The 26,260-nt window shown below is 42.1% G+C and overlaps 1 protein-coding gene across 8 annotated transcripts in view; it reads right to left on the minus strand.

The window, feature by feature from the left end:
* The window catches only part of FARS2 (phenylalanyl-tRNA synthetase 2, mitochondrial), a 346,061-nt gene that overhangs the window by 251,171 nt on the left and 68,630 nt on the right, over nt 1-26,260 (minus strand). For 7 of the 8 annotated variants that reach the window (XM_054985536.1, XM_054985534.1, XM_054985533.1 and 4 more), the window contains one exon: nt 10,158-10,793. The exons of the other annotated variant lie outside the window; for it this stretch is intronic. In XM_054985536.1, the coding sequence (XP_054841511.1) occupies nt 10,158-10,787 (630 nt within the window). In that variant the 5' untranslated portion in view covers nt 10,788-10,793. The remainder of the gene's footprint in view (nt 1-10,157; nt 10,794-26,260) is intronic. 8 annotated transcript variants of the gene reach the window in all.

The following is a 26,260-nucleotide window of genomic DNA, read 5'->3' on the forward strand; positions in this document are numbered from 1 at the left end:
GCAGCTGGTGTGGCCAACTGGCCAGCAGAGAGGGCAGTTGCTGCCGCCGCCGCCGGAGGCTGCTTGCGAAAGGGCCTTTTAAACTTAACCCCCGGGGGTTACGAATGCTTTGGGAAGCTTTGATTCCTTTCCGAATCGGGCCCGATTCAGGTATTTTACATTACGAATGCTTTGGGAAACGGGCCCGATTCAGGTATTTTACTCAAATTGGATACTCGAAGCGCACACCGCTAGTAACCACTGTGTTCTTCTGTGCAGGCACACATTGGGACTGCGTATGCATAGGTCAGCTGCTTGGCATTGTTTCCCTTGCTTCTATAAAGCTCCATTAGGGGCTGCTTCTCTCTGAGCACACAGGCGCCGCCAAAACATTCACATGCTCTGCAAGAAGAGCTGTTCCTTCCCTCAGTTCTCCTGAGCCACCATGAGCTTCAACTGGATACTTTACATCAGAGAGTTCACAGAGGGGCAGCAGGGAGGGAATTTGACAGCTACTAGGGGGGCTGTCTTCCAGGAGAATAAATACAGAGGACAAGAAGCCATGGGTTCAAAAGGAGATAGCATGAGTCATGAAAGAACTAAACTTAAACTCCACTGAGGAACCGGGAGTGTCCTTGGGGGAAAGGTATTGAATATGCCCTTAAGAAACCATTTAGAAATGTGGTGTGAAAAACAGTCTTGCTGTCTATTCACTTATGAAAAGTTGATTTTGCAGCTAGGTGAACCTTAAGGAAGGAGACAGACAAATCCTTCCTCTGTGGGGACAATGAATAGTTCAGAATAAGGGCTAAAAGGCAGGAAAATGGAGAAATCTGTTTAGGTTCTAACCATTCAGAGAAACAGGTCCATTTTCAACCACAGGAAGTACATGTAGAGGGTTTTCTTGCATTAAGAATAATCTGGGTTACTTCTCTAGAGAAGGAAGATGAGGGACGGGGTGGGTGGGTTAACAGCCATGCAGTCAGTTTCAGTGTGGTTACTTTGTTATGCCATACTTAGTCAATATGCAGAAGCTCTGTGACTGCTAGTAGTTGGTAGTACTGATCCTAGGCCATGGCTCACAGGGTGGGGAACCACTCTTGATGGGGCCAGAAGGGGGTGACTAGTATGCAGGACCTTGGTGATTAACAGAGTTGGGGAAAAGGCACAGAAAAGGCCTTGTGTCCATGGGATTTGAAATGCATCCCCTATTGAATTGCCATCCGTTCCAACTAGGGAACAGAAAAACCTGATTTTGGTGTTGAGGTGTGTGGAGAAGAGGTCCATGGAAGAGAAATGTCCAACACTGAAAACTGGGCAGGACGTATTTGTCATTGGTCATCCACTCGTGATGAGTGTCAAATACCTTGCTTAGGACGTCTGCCTTGCTGATTTTCGTGCCAGCTATATGTATGGCATGGGGAAACACACTGTTTAGTATTGCCCATTCCCAGAGAAGTGCATCCTTGATGCAGAGCGTTACTGATGCTGTACCTCCTTACTTGTTTAGGTAGTAGAGGGTCATAGTGTTGTCAGTATGAACCTGAACTCTGCTGTTGTGCAACAGACCTGTAAAAGGACCACAGGAGTAATGGATTGCCCTAAGTTCTAACATGTTAATATGCAGTTTTGTTTCTACAGGTGACCATGTGCGCTGAATAGAGGAAGTTCCACAATGGGCACCCCATCCCAATGTTGATGCATCTGCGGTTATAGAAATATCAGGGTAATATGTGCCAAAAGAGCATCCTTGAAGTAGGTTTTCAATGTTAGCCCACCAGTGGAGAGATCTGATAACAGATCTGGGAATAGAGAGTTTGGTGTACTGAAGCATGGTCATGGGATTGTAATAATATAGAAACCAATTCTGCAATGGTCTCACTCATAGTTATACAAAGAACACAACAGCAGTAGAGCAGGCCATAAAGCCCAGGAAGCAGAAAAGACCTCCCTATAAAGCAGAAAAGACCTCCCTATAGCGGAGTCCAGTTTAGCTCCGATGAAATGAGTGCATCTTAAGAGGATGAGGTTCGATTTTTTTCCAATTCACCAAAAAACCTAAAGCAGTGATGGTACGCAAAGTAAGGTGAACATGGTCAAGAAGTAGTGCTTCAGATGATGCTAACAGCCAATCATCCAGATAAAGGTAAACAAAACAACCCTGTGACCTTAAATGTGCTACAACAACTGATGTGCACTTAGTGAAATGTGGAAATATGCATCCTTTAAGATAAGGACCGCAACCAACACATTTACCTCCTGAAGTTGAATGAAAGTAGATATGGTAAACATGCAAAAGTTTTCAATTTTAATAAACTTGTTCAAATTATGGAGATTGAGAATAGGTCTGATTCCACCATCTTTTTTCTCTACCAGTAAGTATTTGGAATAAAACCCCCAATGAGAGTTATCTGGAGGAATTCTTTGGATGGCACCCTTAGATAACAGATTGTTAATAACCTCTTGGAGGGCAGAGGAGCAGGAGCCTGAACAGAAGTCAATGGTGGCAACTAGGGATGTGCAGGAACAGAAAAATTCATTTTTCCCACTTCAGAATTTCCAAAGCAGGAAAAAGAATCGGAAATAAGTTATTTCCAAAGTAGCAAGCTGCTTCAGAAACCACTTACTGCCCTAATTCTGTATGCTCTGTGAAGATTCAGAGCACACCAAAACTTCCCGCCCCACCACATATTTCACCTGAAATAAACAGCAGCAGGACTTCCTGCGCTTCAGTTGGCGAGCGGGGTGGAGGATCCCCACCGCAGGCCAGCTGAAGTTTAAAGGGCCCTTTCCCTGCCGCTTGCAAGCAGAAGGGAAAGGGCCCTTTCCGTGCTCCAGCTGAAGTTTAAAGGGCACTTTCTGCGCTTCAGCTGGCCCACCCTGCCACTTGCAAGCAGCAGGGAAAGGACTCTTTAAACTTCAGATGGCCCGTGGGGGGGGGATCCTCCTCCGCCACTCAGCTGGAGCCAGCCGCAGGATTTTAAAGTGCCTTGAAGCTTCCAGAAGTGACCCAAATAGCTTTCGGAAGCTTTGATTTGGCATTTGCGAATTGGAGCCAGTATGCTGAGTCCGATTTGGGTATTTATCCCGGATCGGAAACTTGAATTGCACATGCCTAGTGGCAACTCTGAAAAATATAAACGGTAACAACGTTTGTTAAAATCCAAGCATTGTTAGTAACAGTGTCCCAACGAGGAGCAAGCAGACATATTCTGTCCAGGAATGAGACAGCAATGTCTGATTGCAAGTTAATCAGTCAAAAGAGTGACTTTTGTCCATGGTAAGTGAGTTTAGAAGATAGAGGTGGCTTCGTTTAGGCCTGGGTATTCTCTTTGAGGTCTGGCATTGAGATGAGGTGAAGGACCTCTGGGCGTATGGTTGGCGGTAAGGATACCTCATGGTACAATGTTGGTAAGGTTGATGCCCTCGGTACCTGGACTTGGACGGCTGCTGGTGAGACAGTGTGATGACGCCTAAAGACTTTGCAGTCTGGTGGTTCTTTTTCATTTGTTGGAACAGTCATCTGTTCTCTCAGAAAATAGGAGTGTACCTTCGAAAGGAAAGTCCTCAATCTTATTCCTCTTCCCTCGAGGGTGAGTGGTTGAATGGAACCAGGCATGGCATCTCATCACGATGGCAGAAGCCATAGATCTGTCAGAACAGCTGGCAGCATGCTTGCCAGCTGTTATTTATTGTTTTGCCAATCTCGTCACTTCTTCTTGCAAGATCTTGTCAAGGGCCTGAGCAAGTTGTAGGATATGATATTAGCTTGAAAACTGGTGATCCTTGTACTACTTAGGCCTTCCAATTTCACAGACTCTACCTGTTTATTGTAAGCTCCTAACCATCCCCCAAATATTGAATTTTTTTTCCAAAGCAAGATGAAATGTGTTGCTGTTAGAGGAACTATCAGATAGGTTTGCAGGGATTCCATTATCTGAGTGGTTATATGATTGTAAATCTAGAAAACTATATATTATTTGGCATTTTTTCATTGATTGTCACAAGTACAGTACTGGTCAAGGTAAGTGGATTATGGTATATATTCAAAAATGGACCTCAGCTTCAGAGCTGGAGATTGTAGCTACGTTGTTAGCCTACACTGACCCTCATGTGACTCCAGCAGTGGTAAATTTTTTGTATATGGCATTTAAATGCCATTTTATAATGTAAATATTGTACTTATGACTATGTATTTTGTATTTAAATGTTTTGTATGCTTATGACTAATTAGTTTATGAGCATTAATAAATGAGTGAAAAGGACCATTAACGAAATCAGGTGTTAACCATTTTGTGACAGATGACGATGCCCAATTCAAATCTTCCCATTGTTTTCAAAATTGCTGCAACAGGTATGGTTCAGTGTTATATCTTCAGTTTTGCAATGTTGTCTTTGCACCAATCCCTGGTGTTCTGAAAAGACTCTCTATTCTGAGCCCTGGCTAGTTTAACTAGGGTCATCAAAAGTCAGGCAATGTTTAAAGATCAGAGTTTGCTGGTCAATAATTGGTGTTCCAGGACCAACAAGAAATCTGTCTTACAATGCAGAGTTCCCTGAAAAATTAATCCCACAGAAGCCTAGGACATCAGCCAACTCCTGGCCTTTGTTGATCAGACTTGCCTCTCAGGTAACTCAATCAGCCTTTGTCCAATAGGCCTGACCTGGCTACATATCAGGTAAACTCATCATCCCAGGCTAACTTTTCCATACTTTCCCCTTTTAAATTATGCCCATTTTTGGACCTCTCTTTTTTCCACTCCCCTAAAATGCAAATCTTCCAGTCAGATCCAACGTTTCTAGCCTGGACCCAATCCTGTCACAGCAGAAACATTGTCCTCCCCTTAATGCAACTAAAGGTAGATAAAAGCCACCTCTCAGCTCCCAAACTTTGGTAGCTGGTTTCTGGATCCTACCTGCTACCCCAACTTCACAGTTGGTCTACTCTTGCTAAAATCACATAGCCTCCTCTAGGCTTCCCACAGACTGCAACAGGGTCCCAATGCACTGGTTCGCTCCTTCTTCCTCCTGGTTTTCACGCAGACTAAAAAAGGTATATCTTTGCTCCCCATCTTTAATGTATCTCCCTTTATTTTCCAATTCATACTGCACCACACAGAGAGCTCTTCCCTGCTAGTTACAGCTTCATAGCTGGAAAGATTAGACACTCACTTCTCTTCAGTCCTGTTTCCCATTCCCGCCCCACCCCTACATTTATACCTTAAGCCTAGAGGTAATTATTGCTTCAAACTGGAATACTGCTGGTTGATATTTTCAGGGTGTTGTTAGGAAATGTGCTGTTTGCTTGTGCTTTAATATCTGCTAGTATTTACTCAGGATAAGTCTCCCTCCAACATTGTACTCAGTCCCTCAACAAACTCTGTATTTCTCTTTAAACTTTTAAATCTGTTTCGGTTGTTTTTTTCCTGATGAATCATGCTCCTCACTCACATCCACCTCATAGCTAAAAGATTCAAACAACTCAGAATCACAGGTATGGGAGGAGTTATTCCCAAGGTGATCTGGCAATGCTGCTGCTCAGCCATGTTGGAGGGGGAGTAGCAGCATAAACTTGAACTAAAGCTCATCTCTAATGGGTTCGGCAGGGACTGGACACACAGAAGTGATACATTTGATTCTTTAACTTTATGGACATTCCATAACAGCTAGCAAAGACCTACACACATTAAGACCTCACATACATACATGCCTCGGTCCAGTGAACTGTGTTGTGTGGGAACCAGGTATGATTTCCTGCTCCAACCACAGGTTCTCAAAGGCCAGTCCATTTGTTCCTCAGATATTCAGGATTTCTTTAGGCAGGATATAGGGATAGAGTTGCCAGGTCCCCCGGAGGCCAAGCTGGGGGATGCAGGGTTGCGGGGGAGCATGCATTGGGAAGACTTACCTCTCACACACTCTGTGTGTGTGTGCACTCCAGAGCACTTCTTTGTCATGCTGGGAATGATGTTGTTCCTGGCTCGACAAGGATGTGCTCCAGAGCACGCAGGAGCATACTGCAGAGCTCCTTGGCCCATTCCCTGCACCTTTTCCCCACAATGGACAGGTGAAAGGTGGTGGAGAGTGGAAGCTGGAAGCAGGGGATCCCCGGCCCCCACTGGGTACCTGTCACCCTATATAGAGAAGGGCCATGGCTCAGTAGTAGACCATCTTTTTCATGCAAAAGGTCCCAGGTTCAGTTCTCAGCATCTCCAGTTAAAAGGATCAGACAGAAAGTGACATGAAAGACCATTATCTAAGACCCTGGAGAGCCACTGTCAATCGAAGTAGACAATACTGTCCTTGATAATCAGCAATGATCTGGCTTTGTAAAGGCAGCTTCATAGCTTTCAGAAGTGCACTCAGGCAAGAGAAATAAAAAAAAAACCCTGATTAGTCTGACCAAGAAACTGTGAACAGTCTCGTGGTTTATCTGCAATGACCGTTCTGATGCATCTAGGAAGAATACAAATAGGGCACTAATTCCACAGCTCTCCCTTGCCGCTTGCTCCCTCCAGCATGCAGAAGCTCCAATGGGTACAAAGTAGCTTGGTACATGGTACTTGGATGCCAGTCATAGCACACTCTTGTTTTATTGCCCCTTTACATTTTTCCCAAGGAGACCATCACTCTATCTTTAAAAGTTGTTATGTGCCTCAGCTCTTCAGGATTAGAGAAACCACGATGCTAATTAAACAAAGTTCTAAGAAATTCTGAACAGAGAAAAAAACAAAAATCTGCAGAATTTTTTTTTAAAAATAATGTGTGCACATATTTGGAATGAAGTCTGTAGCAAGTTAAATATTACATCTGATCACCATTCTCATTTCAAAAGCCACAAATAAAACAAGATTGTTATGCAAGAAAAGTTATGCAATCCTCCCCAAAAACACATTTGCCTCACTTAACAAAACTGCCAGAGAACACATCAGATGTTAACATTCAGCAATAACATCTCAGTCACTCTCTTGAGAAAAATCATCTCCCGATTACAAGCAGTAACACACCAAAATGACAGACGCCACAGACACTTTCTAGATATAAAATATTAGGATGGTGCTTTCCTACAGCGCCCCTTTCAAGGCAGGCACAAAGAAGCCAGCCAAAGCTGAGATGTATGTTCTGCTCTGTCAAAGCAAAGTAAAAATAGCTTAATTGTCCTGAAAGAAACTAGCCAGATCATAAGCAATGCTGAAGAATGTAACAGTTTTATATAGAAAGCATTGTCACAAGGCAGCGGCGGCTGATCACAGCCGCCAGGTCAATCGTGTATCTGAAACTTCCCACACAGTACAATGCTGAAAAAGTTCCTCCTTATGCAGCATTCACATATATTTCTATTATAATTATATAAAACATATATAATGAGAACAAAATTTGAGTCCAGTAGCACTTTGGAGGCCAGCAAAATTTTCCAGGGTATAACCTTTCACACCCTGATTTGGACAGTCCAGGTTAGCCCAATCTCATCACTCCCGACTTAGGCAACCAGTCCACAAAGAGGCAAGAAAGACCCAGTCCTGCCCAGATATCAAGAAGAATCTGTTTTGATTAGGGAAACCCACCCTCCTCAGCGGGGATCTCTCGCTGCTTCCCAATGCTTCCTCAAGGTGTTTGGAGGGGCCTAGCTCAGTTTGGCCAGAACTCATCAGCTAAGCAGGCCACAATCAGTATTTGAATGGGAGACCACCAAGGAAGAATGGGGTTGCTGCATGGAAGAAGGCACACTTTCTCAGCTCATCTCTAGCCTTGAACAACACATGGTTGAGGTCATGACGAGTCAGTTGCAACTCAATAGCACATTCTTCTTCTTTTTCTTCCCTCCAGAGGCTACCACCACTTCCTGGGTTTTACCACCACCACCACCTGCTCCACAGTACTTCTAGTAACATTACCCATGACAAGGCATGCATGTAGGAATAGGCTTATCATTTGCCCACCAGCATGTTGTACCTGGAAGTGACAATAATAACTGTAGGAATCGCCCTAACTCTATGATAAAACTCTGTTGTGATTCCTACAGCTACCACTGTCACTTCCAGGATGTATCCAGACATGACATGCCTGCAACCAGTCTTTCCCATATTCTCCCATTCCTATAGCTCCTTCTGGAGATTTGAGAGTGAAAAAATAGCTAAGCAATTTCTATCCCTATATATACAATAGATTAAGCATGGACTTATAACTTCACCCACTAGAAATGAGAGCCAATTCTGGTATCATAAGGTTTTGTCTATAATGTGCAAATACAGAACCAGAGGTTCTGCCAATGATTGGTGAACCTGTAATTTTCTAATGGAGAACAATTTGACAGTTTTTGAAGTTCTTGAGGAATGGGGCTCTACTTAAAAAGAATATTGAGCCAAGTACTCTACACTGATGCAAGAAAGATTTGTATTGGGCTCCTTTGATACAGTGAGTTATCTCTGCTTCAGTTACCAAAAGCATTTTTTCTTGTTTCTAACCACACAATGATATAGTTTAATCATGCACCAACTGTTCTTTCTCAAACCTGCTTTTTTCCATTTTGAGGGGAACAGTATAGTCCAAACCCATTTTCAGGCAGTATGGACAGGAATGAGCACATTATCTATGATTCCATGCAGGCCATTTTCCTTCCCTCAGACTCTTGCAGCCACCATTTTCCCCACTGTGTCTTGTGAGGGCTATTTGGGAGGGGAGGGAATTAAATTAGTAACTGCTTCATCACTATAGCGTTATAATGATCTAGTCACAATCTACTAGCTTACCTGAATTTCCAACTTTCATTTTTTAAAAAAATTAAGTTTTTAGCTTTCTTGTTATGGAGATAAAAAGAAATGCCCCAATTGCCTTTCCCATTATACCTGTGCAACAACAAAGGACAGAAAGCCTTTTTTAAAAAAAAAATGAAATTCAGAGGACTGTGACAATAGGTAGATCATTATATTGTTGTAACTCAGTGAACTAGAAATCACTATTTTTTTAAGAGCCTGAAAAGCCCTCCAGCAGTGCCGGGGGTGGGGGTGGGGGAGACAACCATGGGAGGATGGGGCAAGGAAAGTATGGGGGACACAGCCATGTGGACAATCCACGAGAGCTACATGGAAAATCATCAGCGCGTGGAATCAGCCTTCATTTTGGAAAAGTTTATTGTCAAGTACTTAACACACATTGCACTGGCAATAACATACCTTACTCTTATTAGGCTGTTGTTTTTATTCATTAAACTTTTCATTTGAAGTGTCCTTACATATATTTATTACTTGAGTAAACAGCAACAAGATTCATGATTATTGTTTTAACTAGCAGTGGTAGTAATCTAAAGTGGTTGCAAAAGTGTTTTTATTTCATAGCGATCCAATAAAACAGAATGCTTTATAACATTTTGTTATTTCGGCACTTGTAACTTTCTTCTTTGAGACAGCAGGCATGAACTCTTTTTAAAATGCCAGTAATATACTGAATTGTAGAGACCTTTTTATTATTGCTTTCCAGGAATAAATAGTGCTATGCTAAATTATCCTTATCTTTTATTTCCGTTTCAGCTACTGAGTATCAGAAATTGGTGGGCGGGGGGGGGGGGGACTGTTAACCGTTCAGGGACATCCAGCTGGGGTTAGTGGATCAGCCTCTTATTGGAACTTATTAGAATATTTTGGAAGGAACATAACAGTGTTTTCTGCACCAGTAGGAGATGTGAAATCTCGCAATATATCATAAGCCAACTGAATATTGCTGCTACTTGTTGCTTCTGAAGTGTATTCTAGTTTTCACCGTAAGTGCTTTGAATTTTAGAACACTGGAGATTTTGGTTGAGTTGCATATTTCCCCCCAATTTTTATTCTGCTTTTTTAATATCTCATTATTTTTTTCTTATTCTTGAATTATAGACTGTAGTTTTACTGTTTTAATATCAATATATCTCATTTTCAACTTAATCAAATCTAAGGATACTTAAATCTGGAGATAAGAGCCATAAAGAGACAAGACAGATCTTTCTACAAACTTGAACAATGCCCTAGGTTTACAAGAAAAGCTGATTTATTTTAAAAAAATACATTGGGTGGTTAAAACCCCTACAAAATAATAGAAGCAACACCTATAGCTTTAAGAAACAATACCTTCCATGGCCATTGCTATGCAACCACAATAGTATTGCCAGCCTTCAAGCCTTCGTTTCTGTCAGCATTTCTTACCTCATGGTTGGAGAAGAGTCGTACTCCCTCCATCTGGTGAAATACTGGATAGTGGGTGTTATCAATCTGATCACGACGGTAAACATCCCCCACAACCAGAAAGGCATCAAGTCCTGAGTGTATCAAGTCCCACTGGTGAGCTGAAGTGTGGGCTCTTAGCATATGAGTATGATTGAGGTAGAAATTATCTCCTTTCTTCCTGCTAGGATGATCTTCTGGAATGAGCAATCTGTCAAAATTCTGTTCTACTGTGACCACTGGAGGCAAATCATCATACACTGAAAACAGCGGGGTCCTGAAGCGTCCTTGGTACTGCTTGTAGAAGTGATCTTTCATACGCTCTTTGATCAACCACAAAGGGTGATGATGTTGATTGTGCAAGTTTTTTCCCACCTTCGAAAGAATCTTTTTGGTAACGTTGCTGTAGTCATCTGGGAGATAAGGTTTTCCGAGAAGTTCCACAGTGTTTGCTGGTGCAGTACTAGCAACAACACCTGAAGCTATACTTCTCTGCCAAGCACGACTAAAGTTGCTAGCAGTTCTTTTCACCTGAAGTCCCCATGGTGAAACAATTTTGCCATAATGGACAATTTGTATTACTTTTCCAGGCATGGCCACCACAGTTTTCATCAGAAGCTGAGGAGTGGGGAGAAAATAAAATTGAGTTTCATAATATGATGTAGAAACTGCAGCTATTCAGATTTTTTTTATTTATTTATTTATTTATTTCATGGAACAATTCCACTATATTTTTACTTCATCATATAGTTATCAATGCTTTGTAAAGTGTACTACTCCTTCCCACTGCCTTGCAATGAACCTGTATAATGTTTAAGAGTCCGAACTGATGAACCAGAAGAATCTTGGTTCTTCCATAAATTTGCTAAGCAGCCTGTAGCAGCCTGTAGCAAGCCATGATCTCTTTGCCTTAGCCTCCCTCATACTGTGGGGTATGAGCAGAGGGCTAGAAAGCACATAAAACAACATCACTCCAGAAGCTAATCAGGGATAGGTCTGGTCAAATCCTGGAAGGGAGACCTCCTTAGAACGCCATGTAAACTGCCTTGAATTCCATGGAAGAGATATAAATGTAGTAATTAAATAAAGAGTTGCTGTAAGGATTACCGGAGGAAACATTTATAAGCACTTTCAGTACTGTAAACGCTAGTGCTATGCTAACTATAACTAGCTATTATAGATAAGAAAAATGCTGAGTATTTTAGAAAATACAAAAGATGAAAGGACTGAAAGTTTAAACATTCTTCATAAAGTTAAATAAAAGTAGATCTGTTAAGTGAAGATCTTAAACAGGCAAAAGGTGAATATATTCTTGCTTACTTCAAGGAAGATAACAACATTCAATTTATATACCACCCTTCAGGACAACTTAATGCCCACTCAGAGCGGTTTACAAAGTATGCCATTATTATCCCCACAACGATCACCCTGTGAGGTGGGTGAGGCTGAGGGATCCAGAGAACTGTGACTAGCCCAAGGTCACCCAGCTGGCTTCAAGTGGAGGAAATATGTTTATGTGCACATGGGCAAACTGGGCTGGGGTGCAGAGCAGGAGAGGCACACGGCTCAGAAGGTCTCTCTCTCTACTTGTTTTCTCCTTCTCTTCGCCCTGCTGTTCCTCCTGTTGCCTCACTTCTTTCTCTCTGGTCTGACTGACAGAGAAGTCCTCTTCCCCACTGCTCTCTCTGCAAGGCTTAAATAGATCCTTGCATACCCTAGAGTCCCACCGCTTACTCTCCTGCAACAGTACTGTCAGGTCTTCTGGGTCCATCCTTGGACACCCTGGCACCCTGCCCAATGAGGTTCTCATTTTTCATGTTGTTGGCAATGCAGCCAGTTGCTGAGGCAACAGGCTTGACCACTGGATTGAATGACAGGGCCAGCCATTTCCCAGATGCAGTTGCCCATCACCAGCAGCATCACGTACAGCTATGAGTTTAAAACTGCGCTTCAGGACAGTGGTTCAGTGGAATCAGTCATTCCCCCACCCTGTCCGCCCCAAGTGCCCCCTTGAAGGTTTAGTTTAGTTTATTTAGTGTTTAACCCGCCGCCCTCCCCACGCGGGCTCAGGACAGGATACAACAATCATAAAATACAATTGAATAGCAAATTTTACAATAAAATTCAGCAATTAAAATCATATATATACAAAAACCTCAGATGGTTGGCTACAGCCAGGTGTGGAAGAGCATGTATGCATGCACATATACAATATTGTTCACACACAAACTTAACATTCAGCTTGTTGGGAAAGGGAATATTTTCCTCAAGCAAAGAAGATGAATAAAGCATATGTGGAAGGACTGAAGGACTGTGAGCTCTCTGTGTATGTATTCATGGCAGCAAAGGGATAATGGAGGGATGAGGTGATTGACTACCCCACATGACCTAAGGGTGGGGAAAACGATTGAAGAGGAGAGGGAGCAGCCAGAGCTCAAATGAGTGTCAGAGCTTCCTTTGGCTAGCCTGCCCAGTCCCCATGCAGTTCTGCATGACCACAAACACAAACCCACAGTTCAATCTCTGCAGCTCCATTTTAAAAAGGACACCAAGCAGCAGGTCATAAGAACATAAGAAGAGCCATACTGGTTCAGATCAAAGGCTCTTCTAGTCCAGCATTCTGCCCACAGAGTAGCCAACCAGCTGCCTCTGCAACAGCATCCTCCCGCCCATGCTCCCTAGCAACTGATAAAGAGGCATACAGCTGTGGCACAGGAGGTAGTAGATATTCATCATGACTAGTAGTCATTGATTGCAAAGACCGTGACAATGATTAGAATCAGTACAAGGAAGCTGCACATATTCATAGTCTTTCCAATAAAGGTAAAACTCAACCAGAATGCCTACGTGGATGGATAGCACCACTCTGAATCTTCAGGAACTTGTGCCTTGCAAACAGCCTGGAGAAACAGAAATACCCAAATGTAGCTGCTAATGCTTAGCTACTGGCAGCAGTTGACAAGATAACTTCTGTGGATAACTCAGTATGTTGCCAAAGAAGTACTAGCTGGTCACTACGGCAAGATAAACAGTAAATAAAGTGGATGTTAAACAACAACCAAAAGATTGTAAAGTTTCAGGAAAAGATTACAAATAAGGCCAATAGGAATGCAAAGCTGCAATGGAAACAATTTTATCTCATTACCCCACTCTGCTCCCAATCTCACACAGTTGAGTTCTGAACAAAAGAAATCAAGCTCACATGGAAGCTGGAAGCAGGCCTCAGCCATTATTGAGCAAAGGAGCCATCATATAAAGCAGAACATTTTCTCAAAGAGATGGAATTGCACAGGAGAAGGTACACTTAAATGTCTATGATCAATAAGATAATGGAAATCTCTTCCAATCCTGACACGGCTCCTGTAACAAAGAGAGTCTGAGGGACCAAATTTGAAACATGCAAGTAGCAAGGACTGTTTGCACAATATGTTTAGCATGTTTCATCTTGAAACTCTGAAAGGTACTCAGACTAGAAACACGGAACAGTACTCAGACTAGAAGTTATGAAATATTTGTATAATTAGCTAGGACAATTTCAAGTGGATAGCTATATTGGTCTGTACTAGAAGGGCAAGATTTGGGTCCAATAGCACCTTAAAAACCAACTAGATTTCCAGGATATGAGCTTTTGAGACTCAAAATGCTAGGACAGTAAGTTTTTATACTTAATTTCTGTTCTGAAGACTTCACAAGCGTCAAGAATATCTACAGGGATCCTCTTTTCACTCAACCAGCCGACTGGCTCTAGAAGACGCTCTAGAAGATTCATCAGTGACACAGGGTTGAATGCTTGCAAACAATCATAGTATACTAGCTTAATTAGTCTAGCAGTACTCAACTGTGTTTGTGAGGTTAATTGCCACCTCCTTCTCTTTTCATCATTTCAAAGCCAACTTCACCCTACTACCTTCTACTGGTGACCAAGAGAAGCGGCACTGGCAGATGAGGAAAATTCAGGCACTTGCTTCTCTCCAGTAGAGGGAGGTACAAGTTAAGACTAACTCCCACCTGCCATTTCTCTAGAAGAGATTACTAGAAAAAACTTACCAGTAGCAAGGGATGATTTGGTTAATGGCTATACTTATTCCTTCACTAAGGGGGTTACATAGGAGCCAATACTTCAGAGGCCCACAATCTGAAGAATAGAGATGCAGTTCCTGTATCAATTCAGCTTTCTCTTGCTTAACACAAACATTTCATTTTATACTATAGCAAAGATGTCAGCACCTTCCAACAGTCATGTTATCTGGAGTGAAGCGAGAAAATTATCTGCCTTAGCAGTTTCACATGTTCCAGTGACAGCTGCAATTATGCTTTGATAAACCTAATGTGTTGACTCACTCCAATTAGTATTTCCACTACTTAATGTTTACTTAATGTCAGCAATGGGCAGGCAAGTGAGGAGATATTTCATTGTATCCTTACCAGTGGAAGAATTACTAAGTAGTGAGCACAACCTGTTCATATGGAATTTAAACCACTCTTTTTAAAGAACAGGAGATGCAACCAGGTGATGAACCAGAAGTTTTGATACATAACTACATTTTTACTCTGAACCCTATATATCTGTGCTTGATAGTGCACCCCAACAGTTTGCTTGTAGCACTTGAAACAGTTAGTGTTCCTGGGGAGCACAACCCCATCCAGAATGGATAACACCTTAAATCCTGGGTCAGACCTTATGCTTACCAGTAGCATTTCTGTCTTGTCATGATTAAGCTTCAGTTTATTAGCCCACATCTCACGCCAAAACTCCCTCCAGGCACTGGCTCAAGGTTTCTAAAGCCTCCCTGGGATCAGCTGGAAGAATTAAATAGAGCTGAGTATTTTCCACATATTGGTAACAAATCAAGCCCAAATCTCTGGATGACCTCACTCAGCAGTTTCATGTAGGTGTTAAGGAGCATTGGGCATAAGATGGAACCTTGCGGAACCATACAGGCCAAAGGCCAAGGGGCTGAGCAGCATCCCCCAGCACTACCTTTAGAACCCTACCCTCCAGGTAGGACTGGAACCACTGCAGACCACTGCATCCCAGTCCCAGAAAGGTGGTCCAGAAGGATACCATGATCAATGGTCATCAAAAGCTACAGTGATCTATTGCTCAACTGTCCAGTGTCTTCTAGCAGAGCATCTAGTTAGCTAACAACAGTGTATAAGAACACGTGTTTGATAGTTCAGGGCCTAATTAGTAAGACAGGAAGAATCACCTGTATCTATTCATATGGCCACTTGTTAATATATAAAGCAAAGGATGGGAGTCTTTTTCCTACACAAAACAAGAAGCACATGCAAGGCTAGTTAAACCTTACCCTCACTATCTTAAATTGCTCTGCTGTACTATTTGAAGTAATTGTCCACCAGTCCAGCTCACCTACTGGAAAGGGATTTTGCTGTCCTTATGTACTCCATTTTGTGTTTAAAAAATCCCCCCCTGCCCTCACCTTACACATAAATGTTTCATCTGGTTTAGCCTTGAGCCTCTCTCTGCCTATGCTAGAGCGGAAACTGGATATTAACACAAAAGTGAGTATTTATTTAGAATACAGAGAAGACCTTGAACATTAATCTATTTATTTAAAAAAACCTCAAAACTTTATATGGCTAAAGTGCTTTTCTAAATTGGTATGGAAGGACAGGAAATACAGCTCACATAAGCCAAGAAGCTTCTATACCTTTGAGGAGCAGTAAAGCTCTGATAGCCATAAAATGCCATAAAAACCAAAAACCAAGTAGAGTTTACTTCCTACCAGGTTGGACGGTAACAACATTACAGCCTACTTTAGGAAATGAGAACTCAAGACAGTTTCATTATTCAGACAACACAATTACAGGCAACTAAAGAGGGCCCTATAAACAAGTGGAGCTGATGCAAACTGTACAACACTGGCTCTCTATTACAGTTAGGTTGGTGTTGGTCTGCAGTTGAAGAGCAGAATTCGAGTCCAGTGGCACCTTAACCAACCAACAAGATTTTCAGAGTGTAAGCTTTTGAGTGTCACAGTTCCCTCCTTGATAACTTACACTCTTGTTCTATTGCAGCCTAACAGGGTTACCCACCACATTCAGCTGCATGGATTGGAAATCTATCAACTTCATGAAGAAACTTACACAGGTACAAACTGATATTCTCTAGTATAAACACTCTGCTGGAAATGACTTATAAGTCATAACCATAGGCAAGGAAGATATGGCCTGCTCAAGGGCACAACTGGCTAATACTAACAGTCAAACCAGAACTCATTTTAGAAGAGAATTAAGCTATTTAAAAACTACCATAAGGGTCTGATCCTGATTGGACCCATGGTGCAGTGGTACCAGGTGATCTGCCCTTCCTGGGCAAAGTGATTGAGAGAGTAGTAGCCAACCAGCTCCAGGTCTTCTTAGATAACTCAGGTGCTTTGGACCCATTTCATTCTGGATTCAGGCCAGGCTATGGGACAGAGACAGATCTGATGGCTTTAGTTGACAATCTCCGTCTAAATGTAAACAAAGTTCATGCTTCTTTGTTGCTCCTCCTGGATCTATCTGCAGCCTTCAATAAGTAGACCGTGCCAGTATTTATGCCCTTTCTGAAATCCGAATATGAAAAATACCATTTTTTTTCAGGTGCACATCATTAATCATGCCTTTCAGTTATTTTTTAAAGCTTTTTTTGGGGCCCTATTACTATTTGCCTATTGTAAACAGTCACATTTTATATGAAAAGACAGGACATCTTGGCCAAAATACCCTCCATTAGTGAAAGGAGAAATGATGTCTTCCAATGTATCAAAAAACCTGTTTTTTAAAAATGAGATACAAAAAATAGCATTAGTTGCAAGATACGTGGCTACCATTTCATGACATAGAAGACAGTTTCTACCAGTGGCTCAGAGAAAAATGCAACTATCCAAAAATTGAAACAATATTTTGTAAAAATGTGCAAAGTAACTGTATCTTGATTAGAAGAACTTACTTTAAGAGGTAAGCAAAAATCTTTCCACTCTCTGATATAAACTATGGTTGGAAAACACAAGCTTTTCAGGTATACTTTTAAAACTCAATGCATTTTAATCAAAGTAGGTCTTTATATTATATGCATACTTAAACTGCAGTTCTATGAGCCATTTCCATTTGGGGAAAAACTGCAAATCTCCCAAGATATGCCAAAATGATGTATTTATTTAATATCCTTGAGCATAAAACAGGGTAATGTGGTTGTGAAGAATTTGGGGTGGGTAGAAGTTCTCGATATATTCAGTAATGAGTGTTCATAGACCATAAACATTTCTGTAGTCATAGGTTTATAAAGAATACACCAAACTATGCCTCTTTACAATTTTTAAGTTGCACTGGAACGATATAGGCTGACTTGCTGCTTGCTTTTCTCTAGAATTACATTAATCATGACAATACCATAGGTAACACTGAGGATATTGTAATAGAAAGAGAAAATTGGGAGCCATTTTCCAAAATAAGGTAATGAGCCGCCATTTATTCTATTTTAATGCAAAGTGGTTAAAAATTATTAAGTTTTGAAGTAAAGCAACAATATTAAACCATCACTTGTCATGATTACATCAGCTGATTCATTTTCAAATTCTGTTCTCTTCTTTAATGTTTAGTGGAAGCTGCTCGAGCATATTTCTATGAAAGAAGCATGATTTTTCCATAATTTCCACAACTCATAAATTCACATCAAGGTGTTGTTCCACACTGAACAATATGGCAATATCTTTCTGGATGACCATGTGTGAGCTGGTATATGACATGTAATACTTACCCAGTTTGATGTAAGAGCCGGTTTGGTGTAGTGGTTAAGAGCACAGGACTCTAATCTGGAGAACCAGGTTTGATTCCCCACTCCTCCACTTGAAGCCAGCTGGGTGACCTTGGGTGAGTCACAGTGTCTAGGAGCTCTCTCAGCCCCAACCACCACAAAGGGTTTTTATTGTGGGGATAATACTGGTATACTTTGTAAACCGCTCTGAGCGGGTGTTAAGTTGTCTTGAAAGGTGTTATATAAATTGAATGTTATTGTTATTATCCTCATTTTTCAGAACAGTCATGGAATGATCTTTGAAAAGTTACTATTTCCCAGGCATAATTTCTAATCTGGAAAAAAGAATGATAATTATCTATTTCACTGTATTGCTTTTCAGAATGTCCGAAACCAGTAGTCCATTTCACATAGTTAGTTAAGAAGTGCTACTTGATATAAACGAATCTCTGAGAATTTTTCTGTGTGTGCATTTGTGTTAGATACAAGTTTCAAGTTAGATACAGATAAGTATGACCATTCATCTGTATTGTTTTACCTATGAAAATCTTAAAGAGACTTTTTATTCCAATCCTTATTCATAAACACTGTTAGAGAACCAGATTAGTTATTTTCCATATCAAGCACTGAACGAGTAGCAAATCAGGAAACTCTTCATCCAACCCTCAGCTCATCTAGAATTGACACAGCTTCCCGGTGGTGGTTGGAGATCTCCCAGAATTACAACTGATCTCCAGCTGACAGAAATCAGTTTCCTTGGAGAACATGGCTCCTGTGGAGGGTGGACTCTATGGCATTATACCCTGTTGAGGCCCCTTCCCCTTCCCCTCCCCAGTCCCCACCTTCTCCAGGCTCCACCCTACCCCACCCCCCAAATCTCCAGGAATTTTCCAAACCTGAGCTGCTGAAATTCATTTTGAGGCAATAGGCTAGTCTCCCCACTTCATGTGTCAAATGGGAAGAATACCAGTTTAATAAGAGTATACTTTGATTGCTTAAGAGTTATAAACTAATAAGCCTGCTACTGTAAGGGAAGGCACATCTCTTGGAAAGAGTCTTCTCAGACATTTTACTTGGCATGCTGGGCCAGAGCTCCAACCAAGTGAACAAGGAAAGCTCTGAGGTTGTGGCAGCATCATTGGAACTGTCCTCATGAGAGAAAGTGATAGGTTCAGCTTATGTTAATTATCAACCCCTCAGATCCACACAGCTGCCTACTGGGTTCAAGGCAAGCCCTGAGGAACTGGTAATGCCACTGGGGTTCGGCTTACTCCTGGTATGTCTGGCCAGATACAGCACTTGTTATCCTTCCTTCTTTAGTCTACTGGTATGCCCACATCTTCACAGGCAGATGTCGCATTTCCCCCCCAGTACTGAGGCCCAAAAGGCTGCCCACTCCAGCTCTGTTGGCTTTGTTATTCAAATATTCAGTTCCAAATGTAATTGTTGAGGGGCACAACTGAAATTTAATTTGTTCAGTGTCTGTGTGTCCTCGTCCTCTAGATCTTTTCACAATAATTATAAATGAAATGCAGAGGCAGCAGAGGAGACTTGGCTGACAAAAAGAAACTCCCAATTAACACAATGAGTGAGTTCATGTATCTTAAGCAAAGGGAAATGGCAAGGCTGTACATTGGTTAACTTTTCTTGTTCATTTTAAATATTTCTACCTTACCAGTCACCAAAATGTTTTCAGGGTGGGCTTACAACTCAAACACCACAAAACACTGTGGTAAAACAAGCCACACAACCATCAAAATCAATAAGCAAAATAAAACCTTAGCTAAAAGCAACATCACAAGAACATAAAAGGCAATCTTAACACAGCAGTAATAAAAGTAGTACCACTTTAAAAAACAATAGGACCCAAACCAGCAGAATTATACACAGACAAAACATTTAAGATGGCAGGGCATATAAAATCCAATTCCAAAAGGTGATTCTAACACCACCAACAAAAACCCCTGTTTGTAGTTCATATAATATCATTATGGAGGGCCAGGAAACCTAGGGAACTTGCATATCTTGTTGCAGCAAACAAACCTGAAGTTCTGGAGTGAATCAGTAGATTAGACAAAGATATTTCAGAGTGGAATGCATTACAAAAGCCAACAGTGATCTACTTCTTCGCTCCAGTTCCATGAGATTCTTTTAAAAATGTCTACCTACCGAAGGACAGGAAACAGACTATAACACGCTAAAGGTGCAACCACGGTGAGCAAGGTTTATACAAATGTTGTGCTTTTCAGGTAGATAGAATTCCTATGACCTTACATTATATCCATGGTTAATGCAAACTTTATTTACTCAGTGTGTCAAACACCAAGCCTAGCCCATGTCATCTGGTAGCTGGACACCCTGCCCCACAGATACGTCTTAATGCTTGATGGATGTGCAATAAGAGTGCAACTGTCCATTTCAGATTTTATTGTACTGACTAATATGTTTTAATCTAATTCATGCTATCTGTTTTTATTGTATTTATTACCGCCTGTGATCCGCTCTGAGCCTGTTTGTGGGGAGAGCGGAATATAAATTGAATAAAATAAACAAATAAATAAAATGAAGGAGAGAATTATCGATCACTATTAGATATTATCAAGAGCTACTAGGCAGTAGGAAAAGAGGAAGCCCTAAAATGAGATGGCTTGACACAATAAAAGAAGCAATGTCCTCCAGTTTGCAAGATCTGAGCAAGTCTATTAATGATAGAATGTTTTGGAGGTCTTTCATTCATAGGGTCGCCCTAAGTTGGAGGTGACTTGACACATAACACACACAACATTAGATGTTAACAAGTAAATAGAATTTCTGTGTTCAGAGGAACTAGACCTTTGAGTACCAGATGCTAAGAACAATCAAATTGAGATGTCCATCACTTTCTAGTTCTGTTTGTGAGCAATGAGAAATATTTGGATTGCTTTTGGATAACAAGGAAATTGTTATTTTGGATAGCAAGGCAATTGTTATTTTTTTTAATATTCAATTTCAGCACAAAAGATGCTGGTAAGGAAAACTGCACACTTTACTATACAGATCTCAAGAAAATTAAGACACACATAAGCTTCTCCACAGAGCCAGATTGGCAGACTAGGGCCAGGGAGATCTGGGCTCAAATCTCCACTCTGCCATGAAGCAAATTAGATGATCATTATACAGTAATCATCTTCCTATCTTACCTATCTTTCAGGGTTGTTGCAAGGATAAAATGAGGAGGAGAGAACCAGGCACACTGCCCTGGTCTCCTTGGATAAAAATGTGACAGATTTTATTCCCAATGAAATAAAGCATATAGCTTGCAGTATAAACGGACAAGAGATCATGTAAAGTGAGGTTTTTGTAATAATGCTACCCATTTAATAATTTGGGTTGTTTTTCAACCTTACAAAACGGAATCAGACTTGGATCCCATAGAGCCATTCCTCTAGCAGAGCCACCTTTCTCCACAAGGAAGGAAAAAGAACCTCCACTAGTAAGCAGGATCTGTGAAATCCAATACATTAATATTCATTAGGATTATTATTCTTAACAGTGTCTGGTGGAAAGAGAGGCTCTGTCCTTCGGGTTCCTTCAGGAGATGGTAGAACCCAAAGGAGATGCCTGCAGGTTTCTCAGCAACCTGGGATAGAATGACTGAGTGGGAATCTTATGTGCTTCTGTTTCAAGCAGCATAGTCCCTCCTGGCTGCACTTAGCAAAGGTATACAATTAGTATATAAATGGAGTCATCTTGAGCTTGAACTATACCAGTTTCTATTTAGCTAAAATAGGCATTTGAAGAAAAGACTAGAATGCTTCAGCAGTAGCAACTGTATTTTGCAGCCTAAGGGCCATGCCCTACCAGTTGGTAAGAGGATGGTTGAAATATTAATGAGCAAACCATTTGTCAAGGAAATTATGCAGGAAAACTTGGCAGTTGCACAAAGAAACAAGCAACTTAAGAAACAAAGCCAAAACAGGATGATCCTGGGCCTTTAAAGTCATTTCACTTTCTAAACTGAGTTCCTGAATTACTCTACCTGCATAAAAACCTTGAGGAAGGGAGTAGATGCATTTTTCAATAAGCAGTTTTTAAATTCAGAATACATACTGGTAATTTGTGTCTTCTTTTAATCTTAGCCATACCAAAATGTGGCTTTAAATTGATTTAGACTAAATGAAATATTTTTACAAATAAAAGTTGTGTACCATTGAATATGCATAAATTCTGTTTAATAATTAAAAAATCACAGAACACATGAAAGAGGGCAGAATGTGCATCTGTGTAATAGACATTGATGTCTTCTTTAGACATGGGCACGAACCAGAAAAAAATTAAATCATAGGGTTTGTGGTTCGTAGGGTTTCCACAAACCACAAACTGGCACAGAACTGGCCCAGTTACGAACCAGTTCGTGGTTCATGGGGTTTAAATGCCCCTTTCCAGCAGGGAGAGGGGCATTTAATCGTTTAAAGGGCCCTTTCCTGCTGCTTGCAAGGGGCAGGACCCTTTAAACTATCAACTGGCAGGCGGGGGAATCCCCCCCTGCCACCTGCCAGCTGATAGTTTAAAGGGAACTGCCACTTGCAAGGCAGGGCCCTTTAAACAGCCCAAACCTGAGCCCCCAGCCCCAACCCCCCACTTACCTTCCCTCTGATGCTAGGGTGGGGGAGGCCTCCTTCGCTGCCCTGCAGGTCCGCACAGCAGAGGAAAAGGCTAAAAAAGCCCTTCCTGCCCCTCAAATGGCAGCTGAGATTGCCATTTGAGGGCCGGAAAGGCCATTTTTTGCTTCCTCTCCTGCTCTGCGCGCCCGCATGGCAGCAGCCAAAAAGGGCCCTCCCACCCGACAAATGGCAGCGCGGCTGCCATTTGACGAGTGGGAGGGCCCTTTTCCGCCTCCTCCACTGCCGCACGGGCCTGCAGGGCAGCGGAGGAGGCCTCCACCACCCCAGCATCAGATGGAAGGTAAGTGGGGGGGGGGCTGGGGCTGGGGGAATGGCCATTTCCCCTGGGAAAATGGCCATTTAAACTAGCCCTTTAATACGAACCAAACAAACCAGTAGTCCAGTTCATGGAAGTTCGTGGAAACGAGCTTCCATGAACCCTGGTTCGCAAACTTCAAACTGGGCTGGTTCGTGGGGTTTTTTTGGTTCATATTTACGTTCATGCCCATCTCTAGTCTTCTTAAAACAGTATGATATATGCACAATGTATGGGTATGCTTGCTTTTGACTAGTTTACATGGTTAATCTCAATTAAGCATATACATATTTTACTTGCTCTGGATTTGTATCTGAATTATTCATAAAACAGATTGAACAACAGGAAAGTAGTAATGATTTTTAAACAAGCAAAAACTACATGCAGAGTGTTAAAGGAAAAGGAAATCACTAGCTCTTCCATCCTATGCAAAGTTACACTACTGACTTCAATTAACTTATAAGAGTGTAATTCTACTTAGGATGATACTGTAGACATAAATTACCAAGGGAGAGGAATTGTAGATACAACCTACTTGAAATTAACAACGTTTAACACTGAAAGGTAACCAAGCCATGTATTAGGTCATTCATATAATTAATATTAACAAACACAGGAAGTACTTACTATTTAGGCCACTGTATTATTTATGGGTCTTTTTATTATTGATACTTTTTGATCACAGCAGTTTTCTCCTAGACCACCTCAAAATTCTTAAAAGCTGTTATTTAATGAAGACTTACAACAACCATGTGACATAAGAAGCTCCTTATTTAAACCAGTTAACTATACATGTACCCCGTTAACATTTCTACATGATGTATTATTATATATTTGAAATTCACTAATTATATATTTGAAATAATATTAATTATTTCAATTATTTAATTATTAATTAATTACTATTAAATAATAATTATATATTTGAAATTCACTAAAATATTTGAAATTCACTAATTTCAAATATATAATAATACATCATGTAGACAGTGTGTAGGAGGGGAAGATTTGGGGAAGTACAATAATCTCCCTTTTCAGTTCGAAATTTTCTACTGAAACCAGTGTTCTAGCTGGAGTAACTTTGCAGAGGAGTACACTGTCACATTTTTAATTGTCCATACGCTTCTCGTCAGTCAGGCCTAGACTTTTGATTCCCATTCTGCATTAGTGGGGGGAATCTAAGGCATATCTGGAATAAGAACTAGATAGAGCTTTTTTTCTGAGCAGGAATTACATAGAGAGAAAAAGAGGAATACTTAAATCTTGGCAGAGCAGCACACAAAAAACGAAAAGGAAAAACAAACCTGGCCAGCCACTCTCCTTCCCAGCTTTCTGCAGGCTGTAGCCAGCTGTTCTTTCCACTTTTTCAGCTGGAACCTTCTATTTTCCTTCCCCATGACACTCCCAGTTCCTGCCTCCCTGTGCTTACTCCGTCCCGAGTAAACCCTTTCTACCAAGAAGACCTTTACTCCATTAAGAGCCAGTATTGGCTGTCCTTCCTCCTGTCTGCTCCTCTGCAGATCCACGTGGCTCTTCCCTGTACTGGGCTGCTGCATTCCTTAGGGCAGAGCCCCTGCTGCCCCCTTCACCCCTCACTTTAGGGGTCTCAGGGGTGTGACACCTGTTCACAACTTTGAAGACATAAAGGAGCACAGAACTGTCTAAAGCGGCCTTCGCAGCCTTAATATGTTACCAGAACTGCTCTTTATTATAATGGGGAATTAGCTGTAGCAGTCTGTAACTATTAATATTAAGCGAGGATCATAACCTATGTATACGGAGGTCCTGATCCCAGACACTCTAGTGAAAAAGAGGCAGACAAGGAGTAAGGTCCAAACACGTGTATTGAGTGTAGCGTAAGCCTAGCTTGCACAATCATACAATGAACACACAAGGTCTAAGAAATACAGAGTAGGAAATACAGAGACGTTCGCATTAGCTGGTTCCCAACGATGATAAGGGAAATACTCACAATCCTGGAGCGAAGCAGAGACACGGCAGCGAGGGTGGCCCAATGCCAGCACTGGGACCACAGACGGACAGCAAGGAGGTCTGGATAGGGAATGGCCGAGGCACCGAGTGGTCTGAGAGACCAGCTTAAATACCCCAAAACGTACCCTGGGGCTGGTGCTGTACTTGGTGGTTCTCACAGATTAAAACAAAGGGTCTAATGGGCTACTGAATGGCTTGGATGGGCCACTTTGGTAATCAGATTGTGATAAGTGACACCTCAGGAAGAGGGGACAAAAGAGGGAGGGGGAAATCCAAGTGGGCTGAAAGGATGTTCCAGCGGACAGGGCTTGTCCTGATGTCATCAGTTTTGGAATGCGGAGGTTTCTTTGAGATGCATTCTTTAAGTGCTTGGGATGGTCGGCACTTAGTTCCTTCTCCGGGGCGGCTCCTAAGATATGCAGAGCGGGGCGAGGGGCTCTCGCTGCGGACGTGGTGTGCCCGCTTCGCCGAAATGGCTTCTCAAAGCAGTCTTCTTCCCAGGGTCTTCTGGCTGCCTGAGAACATGGATGCCGGCTGGGCATAGCTGGGGCTGGATAGCAGGCTGCCCGGTAGCGAGGGCAAGCTCGGCGACCGGCCCGCGGGAGGCTCCAGGCGGGAACTGACCAGGGAGCGCCTAGCCAGGCTCGCTGGAGGTTTCCCCGGCAGGCGCCCGGCTGCTAGCAGCGGCTTGGGCCCATATGAGGCAGGCTTCCATGGAGGCAGCGGGAACAACACTTTAAAACACAGTCCAAAGCAGGGAACAGGCACGGTCCGTGGCAGATGGCAATGCAGGCACGGGGCACACTTGTAACAGAGTCCAAACGCACACAGGGAATTCCAGATATAGGCCAGGGCAGGGCTTGCCCAGGAAGAGAGTCCTTTTTGTGCAGTCAACCAAACATGGAGTCAGTAAACTACACAGTCTATTGCAGCAGCAAGGTAATTGACACGCAGGCAGGAAACTGACACATGTATCAGAGCACACACGTGCAAAGCAGTCTTTGGTGCAGCAGTAAAACAGTAATGCAGGAAACTTTAACACAGTTCATAGCAGGCTTCAAAGCAGGGGAGGGGGCCTACTTGGCAACAATTCCCCCCCTCGGAGACCCCGGGACGTCAGGCGCGCGGGTCTCCGAACTTGACTTCAAAGGCGAGGTGGTCGGCAATGTCCAGTGGTCGAGCTTCGAGCGGAAAAGGAGTGGGAAGGGAAGGGGGAGGAGGCGTCACTCAAAATTTAGTTTGGAGAACCACCTAACCGAATAAGTGCAATTTAGATCAGCCAATGGGCTGCAGGTCTCTGGGTTCACACCAGGGGGTGTGCTAAGTGCAATCGTCAGAATAAATAGTAATAATTCATAGCAATAGTAATTCA

Source organism: Eublepharis macularius, chromosome 7 (genome assembly GCF_028583425.1).
Source record: "Eublepharis macularius isolate TG4126 chromosome 7, MPM_Emac_v1.0, whole genome shotgun sequence".
NCBI classification, from domain to species: Eukaryota; Metazoa; Chordata; class Lepidosauria; order Squamata; family Eublepharidae; genus Eublepharis; species Eublepharis macularius.